At 43.6% G+C, this 24,766-nt stretch overlaps 1 protein-coding gene across 1 annotated transcript in view; it reads right to left on the bottom strand.

Moving 5' to 3' along the window:
- The window catches only part of FRZB (frizzled related protein), a 48,324-nt gene extending 23,806 nt beyond the window's left edge, over nt 1-24,518 (bottom strand). The window contains exons 1-2 of the mRNA XM_066575749.1: nt 23,792-24,518; nt 3,233-3,292 (exon numbers count right to left, since the gene is read on the bottom strand). Coding sequence (XP_066431846.1) covers nt 3,233-3,292; nt 23,792-24,251 — 520 coding nt within the window. The 5' untranslated portion in view covers nt 24,252-24,518. The remainder of the gene's footprint in view (nt 1-3,232; nt 3,293-23,791) is intronic.
- Nucleotides 24,519-24,766: the final 248 nt, after the last annotated feature.

Raw genomic sequence — 24,766 nt, 5'->3', positions numbered from 1 at the left:
TGTCCATACATCACCCATCCAGCGCACTCCATTTCGCTAGCACACTCAGACTAAACGTGCCTCTAATCTGAACCTCACACTCCCTCCTCCAGGACCTCTCCAGAGCAGTACCAGTCCTCTGAAATGCACTACCCCAAAACATCCAGACGATCCCCGACACACGGAGCTTCAGACGTGACCTGAAAATGCACATCTTCAAAGAAGCAGACCAAATCTCCTGAACTCATCTCCCCCCTCACCACCTACAACATGCCCCCCTCCCACTGCACTCCTGAACTAAGATCTACCTACGGCTTCCCACACTTCTCCACCTTGCCTACCGTGTACATCTCCCACCCCTGTACCTCCTGCATTACCTTCTCCATGTTGTGTTTACGCTCATTGGAGCTGCCCCACCCCCTTATTCCTAATAATTGATCACTACCTGTTATTGCTGTATCGTCTATGTTCTTGAATGTTTTGAGGCACTGCGGAATAAGTTAGCACTATACAAATAAAGATTATTATATCATTTTTGCTACTACTTCTGATTGCAGCAATATGTTTGTCTTAAAGGGGGTGTCCCGCGCCGAAACGGGTTTTTTTTTTTCTTCAACCCCCCCCCCCCCCCCCCCTCCCCGTTCGGCGCGAGACAACCCCGATGCAGGGGTTAAAAAAGAACACCGGACAGCGCTTACCTGAATCCCCGCGCTCCGGTGACTTCTTACTTACCTGCTGAAGATGGCCGCCGGGATCTTCTCCCTCGGTGGACCGCAGGGCTTCTGTGCGGTCCATTGCCGTTTCCAGACTCCTGATTGGCTGGAATCGGCACGTGACGGGGCGGAGCTACACGGAGTCGGCATCCTGCACGAGCGACCCCATTGAGAAAAGAAGAAGACCCGGACTGCGCAAGCGCGTCTAATTTGGCCATTAGACGCCGAAAATTAGGCGGGCTCCATGGAAACGAGGACGCTAGCAACGGAGCAGGTAAGTGAAAAACTTCTTATAACTTCTGTATGGCTCATAATTAATGCACAATGTACATTACAAAGTGCATTAATATGGCCATACAGAAGTGTATAGACCCACTTGCTGCCGCGGGACAACCCCTTTAAGTATCCATGCAGTAGTTTGTAAGAAACTCACATTTTTTCAATATTAGCCACACCTAAGGATTTACAGGAAGTAGTCCTATTCACTCCGCCTTCCAGCCACTGATTCACAGCTGTCTGCCTATTACTATGCACAAAAAAGACAGGTGTTAATTAGTGCCTGAAAGGTGGTTTGGGGGGCCGACCAGAAGCTCATGAATATCGAGGACTACTTCCTGTATTCCCTATGTGTTTGTAGCTGATAGTGATAAAATGCAAGTTTCTGACAAACTGCTTTACAGATATATAAGCCAGATATATTGCTGCAATCAGCGCGTCTGTCATTACCTTATTCTACCCTCAAGGTAGAAAGGTGCTGACAAATTACCTTTAAATATGATTTTTACCCTAAGGCCTAGTGCCCACGGCCAAAACGGGCTCCGCAAGCGGAATTCCACAGCGGAGCCCGTCACAGCGCCCCCCCAGAGACCCCATACTTACCGCCGCCCGACCTCCCGCATGACGCAGTAGAGCGCATGACGCGTTCGGCGCGTCATATGACATGCCCACAGCGTCACATGACTCGCCAGCCGCATTATATGACGCGGCTGTCGGGGAAGCGTTTTCACGCTATCTTCTGCTGTGCTATAGCAGAAGATAGCGTGACGGACGGCTTCCATTGACCGCGTGTACGCCCTTGGCAAATAGTAACATGCCGTGGATGAGTACGGGTGAATTCACGGGGCGGAATTCCGTGGTGGAATTGCGCACCGTGAGCATAGCACTATTAGGTTCAATAGAACCTAATAGCTGCGGGGCAACGCTGCGGATTTCCGCTGCGTGGTAAACCGCTGGCAAATCCCGCCGGCCCGCACTTTCCATAGCATTGCTATGGAAAGCGCCGGCACCTGTCCACGAGCAGAGAATCATTGCGACAGGCGGAGAATCGGCGGCGGCTCCTGCTCCCAGGCAACGGCTCCCGCGGCGGAGATCTGCCGCGGGACTTCGCATCGCCCGTGGACAGAGGGCCTAACAGTTCCACTTATTGCACCCCACATGAGGGCACGTCATTTGGCAGATATTGCAGGGACTATCTATAACAGACATTTTTATCAGCAATATCAATTTTTTTTGCTGTTCTTGTTCAAATTAGATACATGCAACAGTAAATATAAAATAGATAAACAGAGCTCGACAGCATCCCACACACTTCTGTTATCTTCCTATGTCTATGGAAGGAGAGGAGTGCAAATCTCCAGTGTCTATCATTCCTAGGGAGCAAAAGAAAATCGTGTTGAGTGCAGAGTGAATTATTCTGAAGCAGCTACTGGAAAACCTAAAAATACTTAATTTTTGAGTGTTACAAGGGAATCTGACTGTTTTCAGTAAGAGAAACCAAGTAATCTTGTAGATATGATACCTTTTAATGGCTAACAAAAATGCATGATGTTGTTGCGAGCTTTCAAACTTCTCAGGGTCCTTCCTCAGGCACTAAACGTTTTTCGTTTTACAGGGGGATCTCAGACATTGAACAAGGACAGCTCTTTATAAGATTTGGACTCTAGAACTAAAACAATCAAATGCAATTGAAAGTCCTTTTACTGACAAGGTGTCATTTCTGTTAAAAATCATATCCAAGTTATTCTCAGTGTATATGTGTTTTTGAGAAAGCCAGATGACAACAAATAAGGGCAAAAAGGTTTTCAATACTCCTCAATGACACATCGTGCAGTGAAAAAGTATGACTGAACCCAATTACAGAAGCACAAATAGGTCTTCAGAAATTCGGAGGTATAAGCCAAAACCTGATGATTATTTCAATAGTTCTCCGTGTTACAGAATCTGATATAACACATAGTTATATGTTACCCAGTCTCAACATGCTGAATTTTGATCAGCTGAATCATCGTCATATAATTCTTCAGCTATGCACTAAAGGTCTAGACCAAGGATCAAAAAAAATCACACATTTTTTTCAGAAGATTTTGGACCATGAATCATGTCCTGACCAAATAATAATAGCATTCTATCTATGTCCAAATGTGAGGACCGGTCCCTGTACCACAGCCAAATAAATCCCATTTACCTGACTCTCATAATGAATTTTATCAAACTGATATAGCAAGAGCAATGATTTTTATTAACAGATGATGAAAACTTACCACTCACAGCTCCACCACAGTTTCCATTGTTTGAGTCAATCGGGAAATCCGGCATTGATTCTTAAAATATAAAAACATATGTAAATATTATTATTAGCTCATATTAAAACCTCTTTTAAAAGTTCAATGTTTTGTGGAGCACTAATTAATAAACCACATCAGAATGGTACACACTCCCTACATTGACTATACACAGTTGGGGCTTGGTAAGGAAACGCTATATTAAATGGGTTTTCAGTAGAGTTGAGCGAACATACTCTGCTGAGCTTGATGCTCGTTCGAGTATTAGCGTACTCTATAGAGAAAGAGAGAGAGACTGACCGACCGAGGGGGAAAAAAAAAGCTCGGCACCCGGCATCCCACATACAAAACTGCTCGAGTCTCCCATTGTAGTCAATTGGGTTTGTTACTCGAGAAGAGCTCTCGAATTTTACAAAAAGCTCGACTCGAATAACGCGGACTCAAGCATTTGGGTGCTCACTCATCTCTAGTTTTCAGTATAAATGGATTCATTTCATTTTCCATTATTTGTTTTTGGAATATGCCAAACCACATGGGAATCAAAATTGGTGAAAAAGATCTGATATAATTTTTTTGTACATTCCTCCATAGCAATGGTTCCCAACAGGGGTTCGCAAACCCCTACTGAGTGGCTCGCCATATTAGCTTTGAGTTATGGCCATGTGCATTAGCTACAAGATCTGTGGCAATTTGATGGTATAATAACAGTGATACAAATATCAATCTGCAAATTGAAGTTCACATAATTTGATGTGTTAATATCTTTTACTTGAGTGTGGCTCCAACCATCGCCCAAAGTGGAATGAGATTCTCATCTATAGCTTTCATTTACCAGGATCAGACTTAGCTGGCAAAATATAATGAGAATAGTGGTTGAACAAAACCAGTCAAATGGAGACAGAGAACATTAATTGTATTTCTGCTCAAGTTAATTACATTACTATATTTCGCTTCCCCATGACTGTCAATAGGTTGCCGCTTCAGTACTGCTGAGTAGGACTTTTAGTTAGTATACCAGTATAAGCTGATGTGCTGCCATGTTGGAATGCTATCATACTGTCATATTGAAAATTTCCAATATATTATCCTGTCCTTTACATTCTTGAAACTTTTATCCTGAACTAAACGAATGATATCATGATTACCCTAATGGGGGCTTCTGTTCCAGGCCTATTTCTGGGTGGCCGCAAATAATGTACCGACTTAACCATGAATGGCTCCATAGCCTTGTATTAGTAAAGCAGGCACTCAAACTGCTAACGTTGATCTCTATATTAGCAGATTTCCATTCAATTCAAGCATTTTGGCAGGACAGCATAGAATAGTCGACTATGCTTTTCTGACCGGTCAAGATGCCAGTAAAAATGGAAATCTGCTGAAATGAAGCCCAAAGCTTGGAGCTTTGGTCTCCATTGTATTACAAGCAGGCTAGAGAACCAACCAGACTTTATTTTCGGCCATCCAGACAAAGCCTTCAAATGAGGTTCTAAACATCGTCTGAATGAAGCCTTAGAACATAGGATCAAACAGATGGGGTCCCCTACAACACATAACTTCCTGCAGACATGGCCTTCCACAATGTTGTCACGAGTGTGCTTCGACCAGCAATCGTTGGTCTGGTCTTTGCGTATGACTGCATTACCTGTTCATCTGTGCTAGATCATCTGTGTTACCACATGCAAGGTTTCAGATTTGGTTAATTTTGCTCATTCAATGGCTATGTACACAAGTGCCTATTTTGCATGCGCAGTTCCGTCATGCAGCATGTTCTATTTTCCTGCACATTTGCGCAGGAGAATAGAACATATGAAACTCATTAGGCTAATTAGCCATTTCAATATACAGGGGCCGTGTTTGCAGGGTTTTTTACATGCACAAATGCGCGCAATTGGCACACACAAAAAGTACTACAAAAAATGCAGCTGCATGCGCAAATATGCGATGTCCAATGCACTATAACATGGTGCAAATTACACGTGTAAATATGCTTATGCCCATTTGATGCCGGCCTTACTCAGCTGTGGACCCTTTGCTAATCTACCTGGTTATGTAGCTTTGCTGCTCCGGACCGCTGGTACCAGGTAATGTTGCTGCTTGCAGTGTACTCTGCTGTGATTCTTCTTGTCTAGCCGTGTTCCTGACCTGACCCATTTTGGACTGTGATTTTGGATTTCTGCCTGCTGTGCCATGTCTTCTTGTCCTTCCAGTTCTGACCCTGATTTGTGCCTAAGTTTGACTTGTATATCCTTTGACTTTGTTGTTTTCCTCTGACTATTCGGTACTGATCCCTACTTGTCTTATGACATACTCCTGATCTGTGCCCTTTTCATCTGCTTCACGGTTAGTCTATGAACATAATTGTGGACTCCTTGCAGCCAGATCCAACCCCATTGAGTGGAGCAAGGGAAAAGACCAGGAACTCCAAAAAATCTATCGGGCCTCTGGCACACCAGCACATTTGGGCCTCTGGCACACCAGCACATTTGGGTCCCTGTGCTATCCGTTTTAATTCACGGACAGCACATGCACCAGTGTAGCCTATGGGGCTATGCACGCTTCCACTTTTTCTTGTGACCCATCGCATGTCCTATTCTTGCCTATATCAAGAACAAGAATTAGGACATGCAAATGCATGTGAATGCGTGAGCCGTCCGTGTATCAGAAAGCACATGGATAGGCGTCCGATGCAAGTTGCACTCAAACCTCTTAGGTGAAACTCGCACACACGACAAATGTGCACCAGGTCTTAAGCAGAATGACTAGTCAGACCACTATGGCCTATTTGGGTGAACTGGTTGGACCTATATTGTTACACATGTCTTCTTCATAAACTCAGGAGGAGAACCATAATGCAATTCACAGTAATACACACTCAATTATAGTAGAAGCTCATTTTATAAAGGAAGACGGTGATTCATGCTATTTAATCAATGGTTGATATAAAACTTCCAGTTCCCAGTCAGAAATAGTTTCTGCTGCGACTGTGGTCTGTATTATACAGAATAATGTACCTCCTACTGTGAACTTCATATGAGCATTACATATGCATTAACCCTTTCCCATCCATTGTCTGACGTCTAAAGACATTCTGATTGAAGGCTGTGCAGCTCCGATGTCGGAAGACGTCCGGCAGGGTATTTTTGCTGTAGATTACTGGCCACTCTGTTGTCAGGGGCCTCTCCAGTATGTCCCATACTGCAGTACTGGCTCTAGCCAGCAGATGGCGCCCTTGTATAATGGCAGAAAGAGAAAGCCCCCTAGGAAACCCTGAATCCAAAACTGAATTGCAAAGGGTTAACTTATATATTGTCCTGTAGGTATTGGTGGCATTTAGAGTATTGACCTGGTGTACTGATTTCGATCAATCATAGCAATAATTATATTGGAATCAATGGAACAAACTAAGCAGATTCTGATATATAAAGTAGCCTAGGCTATTGCAATCCAAATTTGACAAAAGTCATTCCCATTACATTACATGTGAGATGTTTAGTGTTGTTGATACAATGCAATGTACACTCCAGTATTACTATTTATCCAGCTATTATAGATAAGCAAGATGCTTCGTTTCAAGAGTACCAGAAAGACACCCCTTGTGCCACCTGAATGAAGAGCTTGTTATTGAGTCAACCATCTGGGTTGTGCTTATATTTTGACATGTAATTTGGCACTTATTGTGCAAGTATCTTCAGATGCAGGAAGCACATCTCATGTATAAAAATGTCTACATTTTGGAAATCTTACACCATTCTGTGGCTGACATTACAGTCAGCACAAATATAAATAAGACTATTCAGGGAAGGTGTTATTTGCAAGCTGAATATAAGTAGGAATGTTGTTGACCCAACTTGTGAATCTCCTTAATTATGTGCAAAGAGGAAGGTGTCAAAGCAAAGAGGTTTCTTTACTTTTCATTAAAAGTGACTGGATAGTCATTCTGGTGTCCCCAAGAATAAATTAAACATTGGTGGGTGTTTAAAAAAAATGTAATGCTCACCGACTTTTCCTATCCAATCATTTCAATTAGCCTGCACTAACATTTTATTTAATAGGTATCACACAATCTTAAATGACCATTTATCTCATATTGCCATTGGGAAGAAATAGTCTGAAAGCTCTCCATTACCATGACTACTTCCAAGATCCATGACTACTACGACTGGAAAATAATTATCAAGGCAGTCTTATAGTACAGTCACCTTAATTTTTTTTTAAACACTAAGAATGTGTATGTAAGCTTAAATGTCCATATATCTATGAATATTACTGCTGTACTTTATTTATGTTTCTAGGGTACCGAAGGAAGCAGCGCAGGTAATTGCTGAACCACTGGCCATAATTGTTGAATATTCCTGGACAACAGGAGAAGTCCCTGAAGATTGGAGAAGGGTAAATGTTGTCCCTATCTTCAAAAAAGGTAAGAATGTGGACCCAGGAGACTACAGGCCTGTGAGCCTGACTTCTAAGCCAGAAAGAAATCTTTGAATAAATTATTAAACAGCATGTATGCAAGTACTTGGATGAGAATGTAGTAATTAACCAGAGCCAGCATAGGTTTGTAACAAACAAGTCATGCCAAATGAATCTAATTTCTTTCTATGATAGAATCACCGACTGAGTTGATCAGGAAAATTCAGTATAGTATATCTTGACCTTAGTAAAGCATTTCACAAGGTATCTCATACCACCCTTATTGAAAAAATGAACAAATGTGGGATTGACAATGCAACTCTTAGGTGGATTCAGAACTGTCTGACTGATCGTACTCAAAGAGTGGTCATAAATGGCTGCATATCCAAGTGGAAGAATATCTCAAGTGGGGTACCACAAGGCTCTGTCCTAGGCTCAGGGATGTTCAACATATTTGTAAAAGATTTAGAGGAGGGAATTGAGGGGAAATTGGTCAAGTTTGCCGAAGACACAAAGCTAGGAGGGATGGCTAACACTAGAGAAGATTCAAAAAGATTTGGACAAACCTGAACAGTGGGCGGCGACTAACAGAATAGTATTTAACAAGGAGAAATGCAAAGTACTGCATCTGGGTGGTAAAAATAAAAAAGCACATATACAATGGGAGGAATTGAGCTAAGCATCAGCACATGTGAAAAAGACTTGGGTATACTAATAGATCACAGACTGAACATAAGTCAACAGTTTGATGCAGTAGCAAAAAATTCTGGGATGCATTAGGAGAAGCATAGTCTAGATCACGTGAGGTAATTATCCCTCTCTACTCCTCCTTGGTCAGATCTCACCTGGAATACTTTGTCCAATTCAGAGAGGAGTTACGAAGATGGTGAGCAGTCTGCAAACCATTTCCTATGAGGATTGGTTAAAGGATCTGGGGATGTTTAGCTTGCAAAAAAGAAGGCTGAGAGAAGACTTAATAGCTGTCTACAAATATCTGAAGGGGTGTCACACTGCAGAGAGATCAGCCCTATTCTTGTTTGTACAGGGAAAGTCTAGAAGCAATGGGATGAAACTGAAAGGGAGGAGACACAGATTAGGTATTAGGAAAAACTTTCTGACAGTGAGGGTGATGAATGAGTGTAACAGTTTGCCACAGGAGGTGGTGAGTTCTCCTTCAATGGAGGTCTTCAAACAGAGGCTGGACAAACATCTGCCTGGAACGGTTTATTGAATCCTGCATTGAGCAGGTGGTTAGACCAGATGACCCTGGATGCCCCTTCCAACTCTACATTTATACAATTCTATTAGGACCTTCAGAGAAAGGTCAAATGACTGTTTTTGTCCTCTAACTTTTCTATTGTGGACTAAACGCCTAAACTACAAGCTGAATGGTTGATGGATTAGGTATGAAAGACCAGTTCTGGTGTGACTTGGCAGGTTCAGAGAGTGCAGAGAGGAAATACCCTGCAGTGAGAGCTGCAGCAGAGCTGTCCTGCAGTTGACTTGTGAGATTCCTCATCTAGGGTGGAACAGTTTTTGCAGAGAGCCTTGTGATGAGTGAGCTGACTCAATGCTGCTGGAGAGCTGGGTTTGCCTTTACCAAAGAAAAAGAGAGTACAATTTCAAGAGTGTCTCTCCTCAGCTGTTGCAACACAAATGCCAGAGGAAAAACTGCTAATCGTCCAAGGAAACACCAACTATAATTATAGACTGCAAATGCACAGCCTTCACTAAGAAAGAGAGCACCAGCAAGAGCAGATAGTCCAGTATCGACAGTCCATATCCGGATATTCAAGTTTTGGTGGTATGTAATCATGAGTACCCTTTTCCAGTCTCTTAACCTGTAAAATTGATTATTTTGACTTCATCATTGTACAGCCTCCCCAAAGGTACTGTGCTAATAATTTGTTCAAGTGACAGTGATTGCATATTTCAATTAGTGGATATAGTCATCTCGTTACCCAAAGTTCCTGAAAGACTGAGTTACTTCAGAGGAGACACGAGGCTTCTATTTTCAACCAGCATCTGTGAAGCTGTTTACCCCTGGCCAGGGTAAACCATATATTGACTGTGATAATTTTAAACTGATACACAATATTAAAGGGGTTTTATCATGATAATAAAAATGTCTTTAGCAGTTGTACCCATTTTAAAATAAAAAGTAGCTCATACTCACCTCTCCCCGGGCCCCCGAAGCGGAGCTGAGTGGCTCACACTGCCCTGGCACCGGCTTCCAAGTAGACTGCCAGGAGAAAGCATGTGACCACTGCAGCCAATCCAATCAGAGGCCACAGCATCACATCCCCAAACTCCTGGCATCAATATGCTCATGATATAGGCACTGATGCCAGGAGTGCTAACGGTGATGCTGCGGACTCTTATTGGCTGCAGAGGTTATGTGCTTCCCCCTGCCAACTACCTGGAAACCAATGCGGGGGCAATGTGAGCCATTCAGCTCTGCTCTGCTGAAACACAACTAGTAGAGTGCAAGGATTGTGGCAGTTAGCAGAGGAACTGCTGGAGAGCTGGTGCAAAAGTCCGTAGACAGTGGGAGCCTGGACCCCTGGTTGAGAGAGGGTACCTGGAGGACAGCGGGCACTGCACTGAGGAACTGAAGGTTGCCTGTTGCTTTGAACCAACAGAGGGAGAGAGAGTGACCATACTATAGTCCTAGCCTGGTGGAAGCCCCTGGACTGCAACAAATATCTAAGGAAACCGTGGTAGAGTTGTCCTCCCAACCTTAGACTAGCCTAAGGCGGTGGTTGTGGTAATTCTCACGCAATGAACTGTAAGTAAGCCCGGCCTCAACTCCAAAACTAGGCGTGTACACCATAGGTATGCAAACAGTTAACCAGGCCTGTTGCATAGGATTTGAGCTGAGAAATATTTTAGGGCATGCTTAAAACTCTAAATATTAGGAAATAGTCTAATTGCCTAGGGTAGCGCATCCCAAAGGACTGATGCAGGAAAAGAAAAGTCTTGGAAACAAAGGGGGAGGCCCAGATTATGGAGGAGGTTAATCGTAGATTCATGGCAGAATAGAGTAGGGCGATAGACCGAGATAAGGGAGAAGATATAGGTTGGAACTGCACTGTGGAGAGCTTTATGGATGAGAGTGATTGAATTCTAAACTGTATGGGCACTAGTGCAGTGAGTGGTACAAAGTAGAGGCATACGTGTAGCAGTTGGACACAAAGATGAGCCTGGCTGCGGCATTCAGGATAGACTGGAGAGGGGAATGTCTGGAGGGAAGATGGATTAATAGTAGGGATGAGCGAGTATACTCGCTAAGGCACTACTCGCTCGAGTAATGTGCCTTAGCCGAGTATCTCCTCGCTCGTCCTGAAAGATTTGGGTGCCGGCGCGGGGCGGGGAGCTGCAGGGGAGAGCAGGGAGGAACGGAGGGGAGATCTCTCTCTCCCGCCCGCTCTCCCCTGCTCCCTGCCGCGACTCACCTGTCAGCCGCGGCGGCCCCCGAATCTTTAGGAACGAGCAGGGAGATCCTCGGCTAAGGCACATTACTCGAGCGAGTAGTGCCTTAGCGAGTATACTCGCTCATCCCTAATTAATAGTGATTTACAGTAGTCAAGACAAGAGTGAGTTAGGTCTACAACAAGAGTTTTTGATACTTCCTTAGTAACAATGGGGAGGATATTAGGGATGTTTTTGAGGTGCAGGTGACATGAGCGTTCAAGTGATTGAATGAACATGAGAATTGTTGAGCATAACCCACCATTGCCATGTTTACATGCTCCACAATCTATGGTGCTCTCATTAAAATGAATAGCATGGCAGTGCACCTGCGCAACCCCCACTGAATTCATTTGGGGACCAACCCGACCTTCGTTCTCAAGATTGATGGAGATCTCAGCAGTCAAACCCCCACTAATCAGCTAGTTATCCCCAAGAGAAAATGTATTCCAACCAGAATATACTTTTAAGAATAGACTGGTATTTGGACAGGATACAGCTGAAGTCCTGTATGTGTGGAGAACTCATTTATATTACTGCTTGGTACTGGATGTGCATTGACAATCACACTGACCCTGAATCTATGATACTCAAGATCAATATATTAATTTGTGTAATCCTGGGCTCACACGACCATAACTGGCAGGATGCAGACTACGAGAGATAACACGCACGGCATGCAGCCAGTACGCAATGACATTGCATACTGACTGCGTGCTGCCCATTGCCATGTACTATCTTGGCGTGTATGTGTGTGTAATATGCGCCAAGTTAGAACATTCTGCAATTTTTCTTGCTCGTGCATTTTGCGCAATTCATGTGAATGGTAATATGGCTGCCTATGGCATATTTGTACAGCATATTGTGCGCGTAAAACCCGTGCAATGAATACGCTGTACTGATAGTCATGTGAGCCAGGCCTAAGGATACCCTGTAGGCTTTGTTTAGAATTTCTGATACAGTTTTTAAAGCTAAAGCCAAGTGTGGATGGTAAAGGGAGAAGAAGTGTAGTGGCCCAGTACATGCTTTCCTAGCCACCTCCATAATGTCATACATGTATGTCTTGTGTAGATGCTCTGTGCAAAACTGTCTTGTCATTCTGTTATGTGTATTGCACAGCTGCAGCAAATGATGGGTTAATGTCTGCAAAGTGTGAGCTGACTGTCTGTGAATGTATCAATTTTATCCTGTCACGTGGTATGAGAGAGGGTATAAATGTGAGTGCTTGAGAGCGGGAAGGAATTAATCTATCTTCTGGAGCTGAGAGAGGAAAGAACAGAGGCACATGGAGGCACCTTCAGCCCTCATGTTTTGAGGATGGAGGAGGAGGAGAGATTTCCCGAGCGCACGGATCAGCATGAGCAGTAAGTGAGCCCAGAGAGAGGGAGAGCATGAGCAAGTCCTAAGTTTTTCCTACACAAGGCCTCGTGCAGAGGTACTCTTCTTTTCAATGGTTCACGCCCAAACGATCTGAAGTCTGGGACCACGAGGTGGAGGTACGCGTCTACAATTGCAACACACACAGCCGTCCTAAAGTCTGGGACCGTTGTGTGGAGGTACTCCTCTTCCAGATCGTCTGTATATATTCCAAATTCTGCCTGCACTTTGAAGACTGTCTATTTTTACCTTGTATCTATGGAGTTGTTAGCCAGTAAAGTTATTCCACCCCAGTGGGTGCCGCATCGGTGGCGTCACCCGTGACAACCCCTTCACCTGTCCTAATGTTTATTGGACATTCCTATGCCGGGAGTGTCCGGAAGAGGCCCAGCATTGTCCTGGCCTTGGCTGCGTGCAACCCTCCAGGAGGGAGCGTAGTGAGTGCAGCCATGACAAGCCAGCATCTTGCCTTCCCAGATCCTCAGTGTATGCCATGTGTCCAGATCCACCCTACGGGAAGCTGCAGAAGCATAAAAAATAGATACTACTCTTTTTTTTGAATCCACTGCTGTTTTTTGTTTCAAAAGCTGGAGCACAAAACCTGAACACATACGAGCAGCCTAAGGGCTTAAATACACGACTGTAATGTCATTAGGTTTTGAGGGCGTGGAAATCATGCTTGCAAAACAAAACCATTGATTTCAATCGCTTCGTTTTCACTAGAGTGATTATCGCGTGATAGTACTATGCTCTAGAAAAAATAGTCCTTGTCCTATCTTTCTCGCACGTAGTTTTTCTATGTGCGAGAAAAGATAGGGGAGGACCTATATTTCTGCTTTCTTTTTCGAACACAATAGCGCAAAGTGTAAGTGTAAAAAAGGACTTTTCGCTGGTTCATGTGCAAATACGCTCCAAGCTCAAATATGCATACACCAGTGTGAAGAAGCCCTTACTGCTTAAATCTGCTTTATTATTCTAGCCTTATGTTTATTAATCTACCAGCTGATATACCCGACTTTACCCCAGTTAATATGGTACAGGTGTTTATGTGTTGTTCACACGGAAAATGGTATGAAGTCGTGGTTACTTCAGAGGAACCGAGGAATAAAATATGCATAAAAATAGAGGAGTGTTAGATTGTCCTCAGACTGCATGCACCAATGTCCCTCTGCAGAATGTGCCACCTTTCCCACTCTCCTCACTTTATACCTTTTAAAGGTAATGCTCCTTTTTATTCAAACTTAAGCCCAGACTGGAGGTTGTATCTCCTTCTTAAGGCCCATTTACACCAGCCGATGTTTGCTAAAAAAAAAAAATCACTAATTGGCGATCGTTTTAGCAATAATCAGTGTGTGTAAATGTGCGCCCATCGTGCGCTTTTTGGGCACTGTTAGCTGATCATTAAATTCAAGCTAACCTAAAAATTGGCCTTCACTCTTATCAGCAGTTCTCCATGGGGAGTGCTGATAACATTATTTACTCATAGAGAACAAAGCATCTGAGCACAGATAATAGCCCTCTGGCTATTGACTGCATTCAGGGAAGGCTTCATTTTCACATCTAATTGGTACTTAAATAGCTGAGCAGCTACTTAATAGTTTATGCAAAATGATCGCTCAAAGCTGTTACTCAAACTGTCATTTGAGGGATCTTTAAATGTGCCTCTAGGGGGTCACTTACTTTTGCAATTAGAATCGAATAATCACGTTTACTTTTCCTATTTAGGACCTATGGAATGGTCTTGCCAAACTTTACGTTTGTACAACACCGGGAAGTTAGAGAATTAGGTTGCATGCACACGGGCGGGTTGGATTCCGCCCTGGCAGCAGCGGCATATGCGTACCTGCTTTCATTTTCTTCTTTCTGTACTGCGGATGATCCACATGGCTCACCGTCGGACTTGCGAAGTACAGGTGTATTTTTTTATTTTCTTCTTTAAACTCCTGCTTTTCCTGTGGAATCCACGGTCCGTCCGCAATTGGCCACGGGTTGGATGTCTGTCGGTGCGGGATCCACAGGAAAATGGAGCATGCTGCGATTTTTTTCATCCTCAAGTAGAAACAGCAATTGGTTTCTGCTCGTGTGCATGAAGAATCACTTTTGCATTGCACGCTATGGGCAGTATTTGCTGCGGAATCCAGAGGTGAACGCCCGCGCCGGATTTACGCAATTCAAATCTGTCCATGTGCATCCACCCTTAGTGGCCAGTCCGTCAGTTAGTGAGGGCTTTCGCCTTTATATATAGATTAAAGGGGTTGTCCCGCGGCAGCAAGTGGGTCTATACACTTCTGCATGGCCATATTAATGCACTTTGTAATGTACATTGTGCATTAATTATGAGCCATACAGAAGTTATAAAAAGTTTTATACTTACCTGCTCCGTTGCTAGCGTCCTCGTTCCCATGGAGCCGACTAATTTTCGCCCTCCGATGGCCAAATTAGCCGCGCTTGCGCAGTCCGGGTCTTCTGCAGTCTTCTATGGGGCCGCTCGTGCAGAATGCCGGCTCCGTGTAGCTCCGCCCCGTCACGTGCCGATTCCAGCCAATCAGGAGGCTGGAATCGGCAATGGACCGCACAGAAGCCCTGCGGTCCACGGAGACAGAGGATCCCGGCGGCCATCTTCAGCTGGTGAGTATGAAGACGCCGGACCGCCGGGATTCAGGTAAGCGCTGTGCGGGTTGTTTTTTTAACCCCTGCATCGGGGTTGTCTCGCGCCGAACGGGGGGGGGGGGGTTAAAAAAAAAAAAACCCCGTTTCGGTGCAGGACAACCCCTTTAAGTGTGCTTGCATGTCACTCTTGATGGGTAATTCGGCATTTGATCATTTTACATTATGTAACTAAAATGACCACAAATACCAAAATTACCAATTTAAGTTAGGTTTTGGTAGACTGTGAATTTTCCATCATGATTATTCATTGGGGTTTCCTTCTGGCTACTTTCCATTTTTCTGCCTCCTTAGTATTGAAAGCACTAGAAAATCGAATAGCCATGTGAATAGTTGTCTTCCAGCAATCTGCAGGATTGATAGAAAACATTTCTGCCCCATTTACACGGGACGACTGTCTGTTAAACGCTCTGCACAAGCGGGTGACATCAATACTAGTTGTTAGAGCTCGTGTAGAGCGTTTAGACATGCAGATCACCGCCAGAGGCGTAACTTGAAGCTCCCGGGCCCCGATGCAAAACTTGTAACAGGGCCCCCAACTATAATGCTTTACTCATAGTACTGGGTTCCCTATGTGGAGAAGAGCGGCCTTATGGGCCCCCCTAAGGCTCCTGGGCCCAGGTGCAACCGCATCCCCTGCATCCTCTATAGTTACGCCTCTGATCACCGCTGACTTCTCGCTCGGTGCTTTACATTCTTTGTGAAGTGCTGACCGGGGAGCGTTTACACGCAGCAGGAAGTGAGCGAACCAGCAATGATTTTTATGTTGGTTGGAAGTGAGCGACTAACAAAAGTAAACAAAATAGTAGATAATGTTTTGCATTTAGACCTACCGATTATCGCGCATTTTTGTTCGTTTGAACGAATCTTGCGCGATAATCGTCCGTGTAAATGGCCCTTTAGAGTACTTTTTACAAGGAAAGATAAATCGGAACGAGCGTGCGACCAGCGGGGACGTAGTGATCCTGTATCGTTCTCTTGGCACGCATTTAACTGAGCAATAATTAAGTAGTCCTGATTGTTCATTGGAACTAAACCACGCCTCTAGTCATCCCTTTTGCGCTGCTTTCTCTTCAGCAAATCGTTACAACGCCTGTTTACACAGAAGAATTTGCAGCAGACGAATGATAATTTCCAATTACTGCATGAAATATCCATTTAGCGATAATCCAACAATTTATCGCGGATCATTCAATCAATCTAACGATTATCGTGGCGTGTAAAAGGGCCCATGGGGAACTTTTAAACTTTACTAAGTGCATCAAAAGATGTCTAGGGGCACATGACAAAGACATTGTTCTTCCTCTTTACAAGTCACTGGTCAGACCACACATGGAAGATTGTGTACAGTTTGGGGCACTGGAACTCAAGAAGGATATATCAGAGCTTGAGCAGGTACAAAGGTGGGCAACTAAAGTAATAAATGGAATGAGCGGACTACAATACCCAGAGAGGTAACCAAAATATCAACATTCAGGTTATCTGGTTTAGAAAAGACGACCTAATAACTATGTATAATATATAAGGGGACAATAAAAGGATCTCTCCCATCATCTGTTTATACCCAGGACTGCGACTGTAAAACAGGGACTCCTCTATGTCTAGAGGAAAGAAGGTTTCTACACCGACATAGAAGGGGGTTCTTTACTGTAAAAGCAGTGAGACTATGGAACTCTATGCCTGAGGATGTGGTAATGGCAGTGAGTTCCACAGTCTCACTGCGTGCTGATGCCTTTCTTAAGCAATACACTATTATATGTTCTAATTAGTGATGAGCGAGCATACTCGCTAAGGGCAATTACTCGAGCGAGTTTCGTCCTTAGCAAGTACCTGCCCGCTCGGAAGAAAAGATTCGGGTGCCGGCGGGGAGCGGCGGGGGAGAGCAGGGGGAACGGAGAGGAGATCGCTCCCCCCTGCTCACTCCCGCAACTCACCGCTCACCCGCGCCGGCACCCGAATCTTTTCTTCCGAGCGGGCAGGTACTCGCTAAGGACAAAACTCGCTCAAGTAATTGCCCTTAGCGAGTATGCTCGCTCATCTCTAATTATAATCCGTGATTACTTCAGGAGCGTCGGTGATCCGGGAATTATTCAGATTGTCAGATTGCAGTCAGGAAGCAATTTTCCCCTAAAATGAGGAAAATTGACTTTTACCTGATGTGTTTTTTTGCTTTTCTTTGGATCAGGGGTCATAGGCTGAATCAGATGGACAAGTATGTTTTTTCAGTAGAGATGAGCGAGCGTACTCGCTAAGGCAAACTACTCGAGCAAGTAGTGCCTTATGGGAGTACCTGCCCGCTCGTCTCTAAAGATTCGGGGGCCGGCGGGGGAGAGCGGGGAGGAACGGAGGGGAGATCTCTCTCTCACTCTCCCCCTGCTCCTCCCTGCTCACTCCCGCAACTCACCGCTCTCCCCCGCCAGCACCCAAATCTTTTGAGACAAGCCGGTAGGTACTCCTCATAAGGCACTACTCGCTCGAGTAGTTTGCCTTAGCGAGTACACTCTATTTTTTTAGCCTTACATACTATGTTACACAGCCCTATCGACAGAAAAATGAAAAAAAAAGTTTTGAAAGCGGGAATGCCAGAACTGCAGAATGTGACTTGGACACAGGAACATCAATTAGGCTTGGACATTATAGGGTTAAAGCTAAATCACTGCATGACCGTAAATAGATCATCTACGTGAACGCTCTTGGTAAAGGAAACTTTTTCCATCTCTCCCACATGGATTTTACTGTCTATGCCTTGGAATCCCCACAGCCAACTCCGCTGAAGATATTCCACAGCATTTATGGCCTATGTGAAATCAGAATTGGGGCTTAATCAGACGACCGTCTGCGCAATTGTACACACTTCAGCACCATGCATTTACACCATGAACGAGGCAGATCTGCATGTGTATCGGCACACAGTACTGTACTTTTTGTGCACACAAGGCTTGTTCACAAGTGCGCGCAACATACCTCATACCCTGTTTAAAAGGCTATTCAGCCTAATGAGGTCTGCATGTGTTCTTTTTTCACGGAATCGAGCAGCATATTGCGCATTTGCACAAGTATTGAGTGCACATTTATGCACCTCCCATAGACTTCTATGGGACCTTTGCTACACAAATACACAGAAAGATAGAGCAGGTCCAATTTTTTTGCCCGTGCGCGAAATGCACATGCAAGAAAGTCACTTAGAATTTCCCCATTAACCCATTAACATCAATGCGTTCTATTCTCTGCATCTTGTGCACGTGTATTTTGTGTGCACAAAAATGCGCTCAAATACTTCCATCTGAAGAAGCACTTATAGTAGCATTTACCGTGATCCAAAATCATATTGCGGGCTTAGAAGCCCAATTCACACGAGCATAGGCGTATTTACGTTCGCATGTCCACGGTGTTTAACCCCTTAGTGACGGAGCTTTTTTGCTTTTTTTCCATTTTTGTTTTTTCCTAAAAATCGTAGCTCCTTTATTTATCAATCGATGTGGCTATATAAAGGCTTGTTTTTTGCGGGACGAGTTGTATTTTTCAATGGCACTACTTATTGTACCATATAATTTACTGAAAAACTTTTTAAAAATTCTTAGCAGAGAGAAATGGAAAAAAAACGACATTCCACCATGTTTCGGTGCGTCCTGTTTCTACGGTGCACAAACTGCAACAAAAATGACCTGATATTTTTATTCTATGGGTCAGTACGATTACTACGATACCAAACTTATATAGTTTTTTTTTTTTTGCTGTAGTACTTGTATTTTTTTTTTTAAGATATTTAATTTTTTTCAATCATTTTGTGCGCGCAATAACTTTTTTATTTTTCTGTCGACGTAGTTGAGCAAGGGCTCAATTTTTGCGGGATGTCCTGTAGTTTCCGATAGTATCAATTTGGAATACATACAACTTTTTGATCTCTTTTTATTGCATTTTTTCTGGAAGACAGGGTAACTAAAAAAGTGTATTTCTGGCAGTCTTTATTTTTTTTTTTCGGACGACGTTCACTGTGCAGGAAAAATAATGCACTAGTTTGATAGATCGGACTTTTACGGATGCGGCGATACCAAATACATATTTTTATTTTATGATTTAGATTTTTTATTGATTGATATGGCAAAAGGGGGGTGATTTAAAGTTTTTTTTTTTACAATTTAAAAAAATGTATTGATCTTTTTTCTTACTTTACTTTGAAGTCCCCCTGGGGGACTTTAACATGCGATGCTTTGATCGCTCCTGCAGTATGACTGCTTTTTTACCGGCAGTCTATCAAGCCACCCTGTGTGGATGGCTTGGTAGGCAGTCTGCTAAGGCAGCCCTGGGGCCATTCATTAGGCCCCCAGCTGCCATGACACCTGCACGGCTCCCCCGATCTCACCGCGGGGGGAGCCGTGTGGGACCCCCAAACAGCGTTCGGGGGATTTAAATGCCGCTGTCAGAATTGACAGCGGCATTTAAAGGGTTAATAGCCGAGATCGGCCGAACGGTCGAGCGTGGCTATTGCCCGCGGGTGTCAGCTGTAATAAACAGCTGACGCCCGCGCTGTATGGAGGGAGATAGCGGCGCTACCTCCCTCCATACACGTCCTGCAACAGCAGGATGTAGTTTTACGATAGCGCCGTCACTAAGGGGATAATCGCCGGAAAGAACGTTTTCCGATGATCACGGCCAGAGCTAGTTAGCGTATTCTCGACTGTTCATACTTTCAGAACTCTCTTTTTGGCCATCGTATATGCGTCGGCACGTATTTCGGTCGCGTATATTCTATTTTCAGTGGTTTGCCGTTTTTATGCGCCATATAATCGCCCGTGTAAACGAATACATTGGAAACCAATGCCTCAGATTCCACGTTCCATCATATAGTACTGTAATTTTTGCGCTCAAAATGCCAACTCACACGTGTTACTCCCTTTTCCATGGAGTAGAATGGCTATTTAAAGCCAAATTAGGGCCAGCTGTTTTTTTTCCCCCTGCATTTCCCGTAGGATAACTCCCCCCCCCCTACCTCTTTTAAAGGTACCATAGACTTTAATGGCAATTTTCTGCGCAAAACGATAGGGCAAGTCCTATCTTTTCTCATGCATAGAATTTGTGCGTAAGGAACACGGTCTTAAGAATGAACCCATTGAAACGAATGGCTTCACTTTGTCATGTTTTACGAGGGTGAATTCCACGTACGCAAAAACCTGCGCCAACATATTCGCCTGTTTAGGCCCTTAATTGCAACTGAAATCCACGGCAGGTAAAAAAAAAAATTTACTAAATAACAAACTTTTTAGCGCTGAGAATAAAGATAACATAAACCTACTGGAAAAAGGAATTAAGTGCAGAAATCCTCGGATTCTTATGTTTTGTCTTCTATCGAGGAGCAAATTTGTAACATTGAAAATCCTTCATTCAACATCCAGCCAAGTAAAATAACCTTTCTTCAGCCCCTCCATTCTGTTGAGAGAATCCCTTGAGCTGCCGCACAAAGGCTCTTGGCTGACACTGGGAATTAGGCTAAATTATCCATCAGAAGTAATTATGCAACAACTGTTTGCCAGACTACTGACAATGTGTAAAGAAACTTCCCATTAGACTTCAATAGAAGAGTTTCAATAATCTTTAGGACCCTTTACTTAATGTCCACCTTCACTACTCCGAAATCCCTTGAAAGAAACCTGGCAAAGGCACCAGGGACACGTAATCACTTCATAAAATTGGTCAAAGTGTGGAATCCCGTATAGTAAGAGGAGCCTAATCTCCTAAGTGGCTGCTTCTGGATATACGGCTTGACAGAAAAATGTCCCATAGATTGTAGTAGATAACGATGAGTGTTGTAATAGATATGAAACGGAAGTCGGCGTGCCCGTGTATACTCAGCAGGTATGGTGGCATGTGTAGGAAAAGTATTTTCTCAATATGAATGGCACAAAATGTATCAGTTGGGCACTAAAATGTATCAAATCTTTTGCAGGCTTGTATGTAACACAGCACATCAGTGACAAACTATACCACCCAAACCTGATGGGCATGGGGGATGGGATGGGGATGGGCATGAGGGAAACTTGGAAAAATTGAAGACCAAACAATATGTAAATATTTTCTGCATCACATTATGGCCTTGGGCACATATTACCTGCCTATGAGTTTGTAATATTGACCAGCAAGATTTAAGCCATTGAGCTGTGCAGATTTTGGTGCAGAATTTACCTTGACCAGCGATGCGGAATGTCAAAAATTCCGCCTCTGCGAAAGGTTCCTTTAGGTGTCCGGCTTCACAAGGGAGCTAAAATCATTTGTGCATTGCGAGACACAAAAATCTCGCACAAGTATGAACCCCCCCCCCCTCTTTTGAATGGGGTCATAGACATGAGCGATGTTTCCCTGCATGGTACCGAGATGCTAACAAATCGCGGCATGTTCTAGCATGCTGCCTGCTCTTGCATCACAGCGCCTGTTGCCTTTAATGGGGCCAGCGACAGCATCTCACCATGTACTAGGTGCACGTGGCACGAGGTCTCCCATTGAAAACAATGTGAGAAACTCCACGATCCCCCACCACAGCTGTCAGCCGTGGCGGGGGATTCACTTAATCACCGAAGTGATGCGAGGCTGTTTTGCAATGATGGAGGCGGGACTGACGGCCCCATATCACGCTCACCCGTGTGATGTTAGCCTCACCTACAGATGCTTTGAGGAAGGTCTAGGACCGGACCAGACCAAACCGTCCCAATTTGATATTTTTGGATTGCCTTTAGTATATTTTTATCTATTTGATTATCAATTTCTGAATTCTGGGTCCTTCGTCTAAAAAAACTGTCACAGTTTTTAAACATGTGCCCCATGGTATACCCAGGCTACTGCGAATTGGGCACACTTATTTTTTAAAAAGTCATACTTTGTTGGGGGATGTTGTGGTTTCAACCGGGCTCCACACCATGGCTGTCACCAGAGATACTATAATGACTGAGGTCCATGTAATTTCCATTTGGTGAGACTATAAGGGCACTAGTTAGTACAGTAAGTCCTTCAATGACTTATTGTGTCCGCTCTTGGGCTGACTAGACTTCAGCTCCGGGAGCCACCACACTGGGTCCTGACACCAGCATAAGAATTCCAAAAAAGATCCAAATGATACAGCAAATGGGATTGAAAGAAAGGTATCAAAAGCTTAGTTCTCATCCTGAGGCCATATTTACATGGGCGATTTTCACATGTGAATCCCATTTCTCTTGGACTGATGGTCTGAGATAGAAAAATCACAGCATGTCGTATTTTTGGGCTATTTTTCTGTTTTTTCTATTGAAACAACATGCAATTTTCACACATGTGAAAAACAAATATGAAAATCACAAGTGCAGCGATACGTTTCTATTGCACAACGCATCGCAATCACAGGAAAAATTGCTGGTTTACAAGTGCGATATCGGTTTGAGTTTCCCGGACCTATATCGCACTCGGCCGCGTAAATAAGGCCTATGGAGGAGAACTGCACCCGAAATGCATAAGCAATTTTGTTGCACCCAAAATGTTTGGTGGATTTTAATGTGAATTAATAAAGCTTTTGATACTTTCATTTGAATCCCACTCATTGGATTATTTGGATCTTTTTGGGGGAGCATGGACGTGTGGTTGGAGTGGAATCCGTGCATCATGGTATTCCAAAGTAAGCTTGGTTTATCAACTGGTATTTTTCCCTGTTGCCACCAGCATAAGAACCCAGAGTGGTGGGGCTCGAAACTAAAGAGGACCCGACATGGGAGTGAGGACTGATAAGTGTAGGGGTCTGGTCTGAGGTTTGAATTGATTTGAGGGTCTGGCATTTTTAAGGGATCTCAGTGTCTGAATTGATTTCGGGGTCTGTTTTAATTTGGAAGTCTAGAATTTGTTCTGGGTCAATTTTGGGGTCTGTATTAAATAAATTTGGGGTCTTATCTGGGGTTTGAATTTATTTTGGGTCTCATCTGGAGTCTGATTTAATTATTGAGACTAGTTTGGGATCTTAATTATTTGGGGGGTCTGCTCTTGGGTCTAAATTAATTTTCGGGTCTGATGTGGGGGTCTTAGTTTATTTTTGGATCTGTTATGGGGTTTGGATCACTTTTTGGGCCCCGGTCTTGGCGCTGAATTGATTTAGTAATCTGGAATGGGGCTTTAATGTAAGTTTTTAGTTCTGACATCAGAAATCTTGTAATGAACATAGCAATGCTTATGTCTATGATCATTCAAAATTATTCATTATTGTGCAATGCCTTCTATCTGGTATGATAAAAATTTCACAAAATCATGTCTATGTAACTTTTTTTTTGTATAAAAATAGCAAGACCCTGGTTTCAAGACACCATATAAACTCCCCAGTGTAGCTCATTCCACTATTCTACACATAATGACATCTAGATTTGACATTGAGAAGAAGTAACATAGTCAGTCACTTGCTTGCATGTCATCATGGGCATCACCTGTCACATTTGATGTGGGCATGTCCTCTACTTGGCTATTCCAAGGTTGCCTGTTGAGCTTTTGTCTTATGCTAAAACGAGCTTTGAATATCTATATCTTTATATAAGCATACAACACAGCAGCACTAAAATGGTAAAACAACCAAAGTTTATGTATATTAGTTATATTGGATAAAGCACTTACCAGTTCCTTGTTCCACTGTAATAATAGCTTCTGGAGAGATGCAGACTCCTCTGTCGTAGACAGGTAGTTCTTCACATGCAAGGCTTTCTGGCCAAGTATGCCCATACTTGATAAGAATTGGTTCACAGCCTGCTCTTGCCCTCTCACAAACCGATTTACATGGCTTAATAGGCTCTTGTTGGAAATCAATGGTACATATAGGGGCATACATGGCACAAAGAAAGAAGAGAAGGTCTTGACTGCATTTAGTGGTCAATAAGCCCTCGAACTGTTCAATGGCTAGTATAGCATTGGCTTGGGTGCTGTGATGCAGATGGTTGGGCATCTTAGTCATGTTCCAAGGCATTGACTTGCACATGGGGATCCTTACAGGCTCACATGATGCACCTTGTGCTCTGGGCAGGGTGATCAACAGCCCAAGAAACATTAAAAGAAAGTAAGAGTTCCCAGAAGGGGACATTTTTAGAGTTATGAAGAAGTCAATGTCAACTTTAGGGTCAACCAAAAAAATAAAAATTAAATAACAAAGTTTAAAGGAATGACAGAGTGTAAAAAATGTGGAAAGTGCAAAAGAGTAGTAAAGAAAAAATACAAATCCTTAAATGCAGAGCTAAGAAGTCAATGCATAAAAAGTTATAATAGATCCATTTGGCCACCGTCTGGCAAAGCTGCAGTGAAAGTGTCTCTTGTTCTTCTCTCCTGGAGCAGAAGTCAGGAATAAATGCAAGACCAGTCGAGCCCTGGCTGCTTTTTACTCCAGCAAATCTCTCAGTCCCCAGGACTCCTCCTCTCAGATGTTTCCAGCCCTCCCCTGTCTGGGCTTTAGGAGGGGGAGATGACTTTTCCCCTACAATAGATGCTAAATTCTGCAAAACTTCTTCCCAGCTCACACCTAAACTTCCCAAATCATTATAATAAATCAGGCAGAGCAGTGTTTGAAAAAGGAATCCCACTTTCTAAACCAGATGTATGAGT

The sequence above is a fragment of the Eleutherodactylus coqui genome, chromosome 8 (genome assembly GCF_035609145.1).
Source record: "Eleutherodactylus coqui strain aEleCoq1 chromosome 8, aEleCoq1.hap1, whole genome shotgun sequence".
Classification (NCBI taxonomy): Eukaryota; Metazoa; Chordata; class Amphibia; order Anura; family Eleutherodactylidae; genus Eleutherodactylus; species Eleutherodactylus coqui.
The sequence above is the reverse complement of the archived record's forward strand: the minus strand, read 5'-3'. Positions and strand labels throughout refer to the sequence as shown.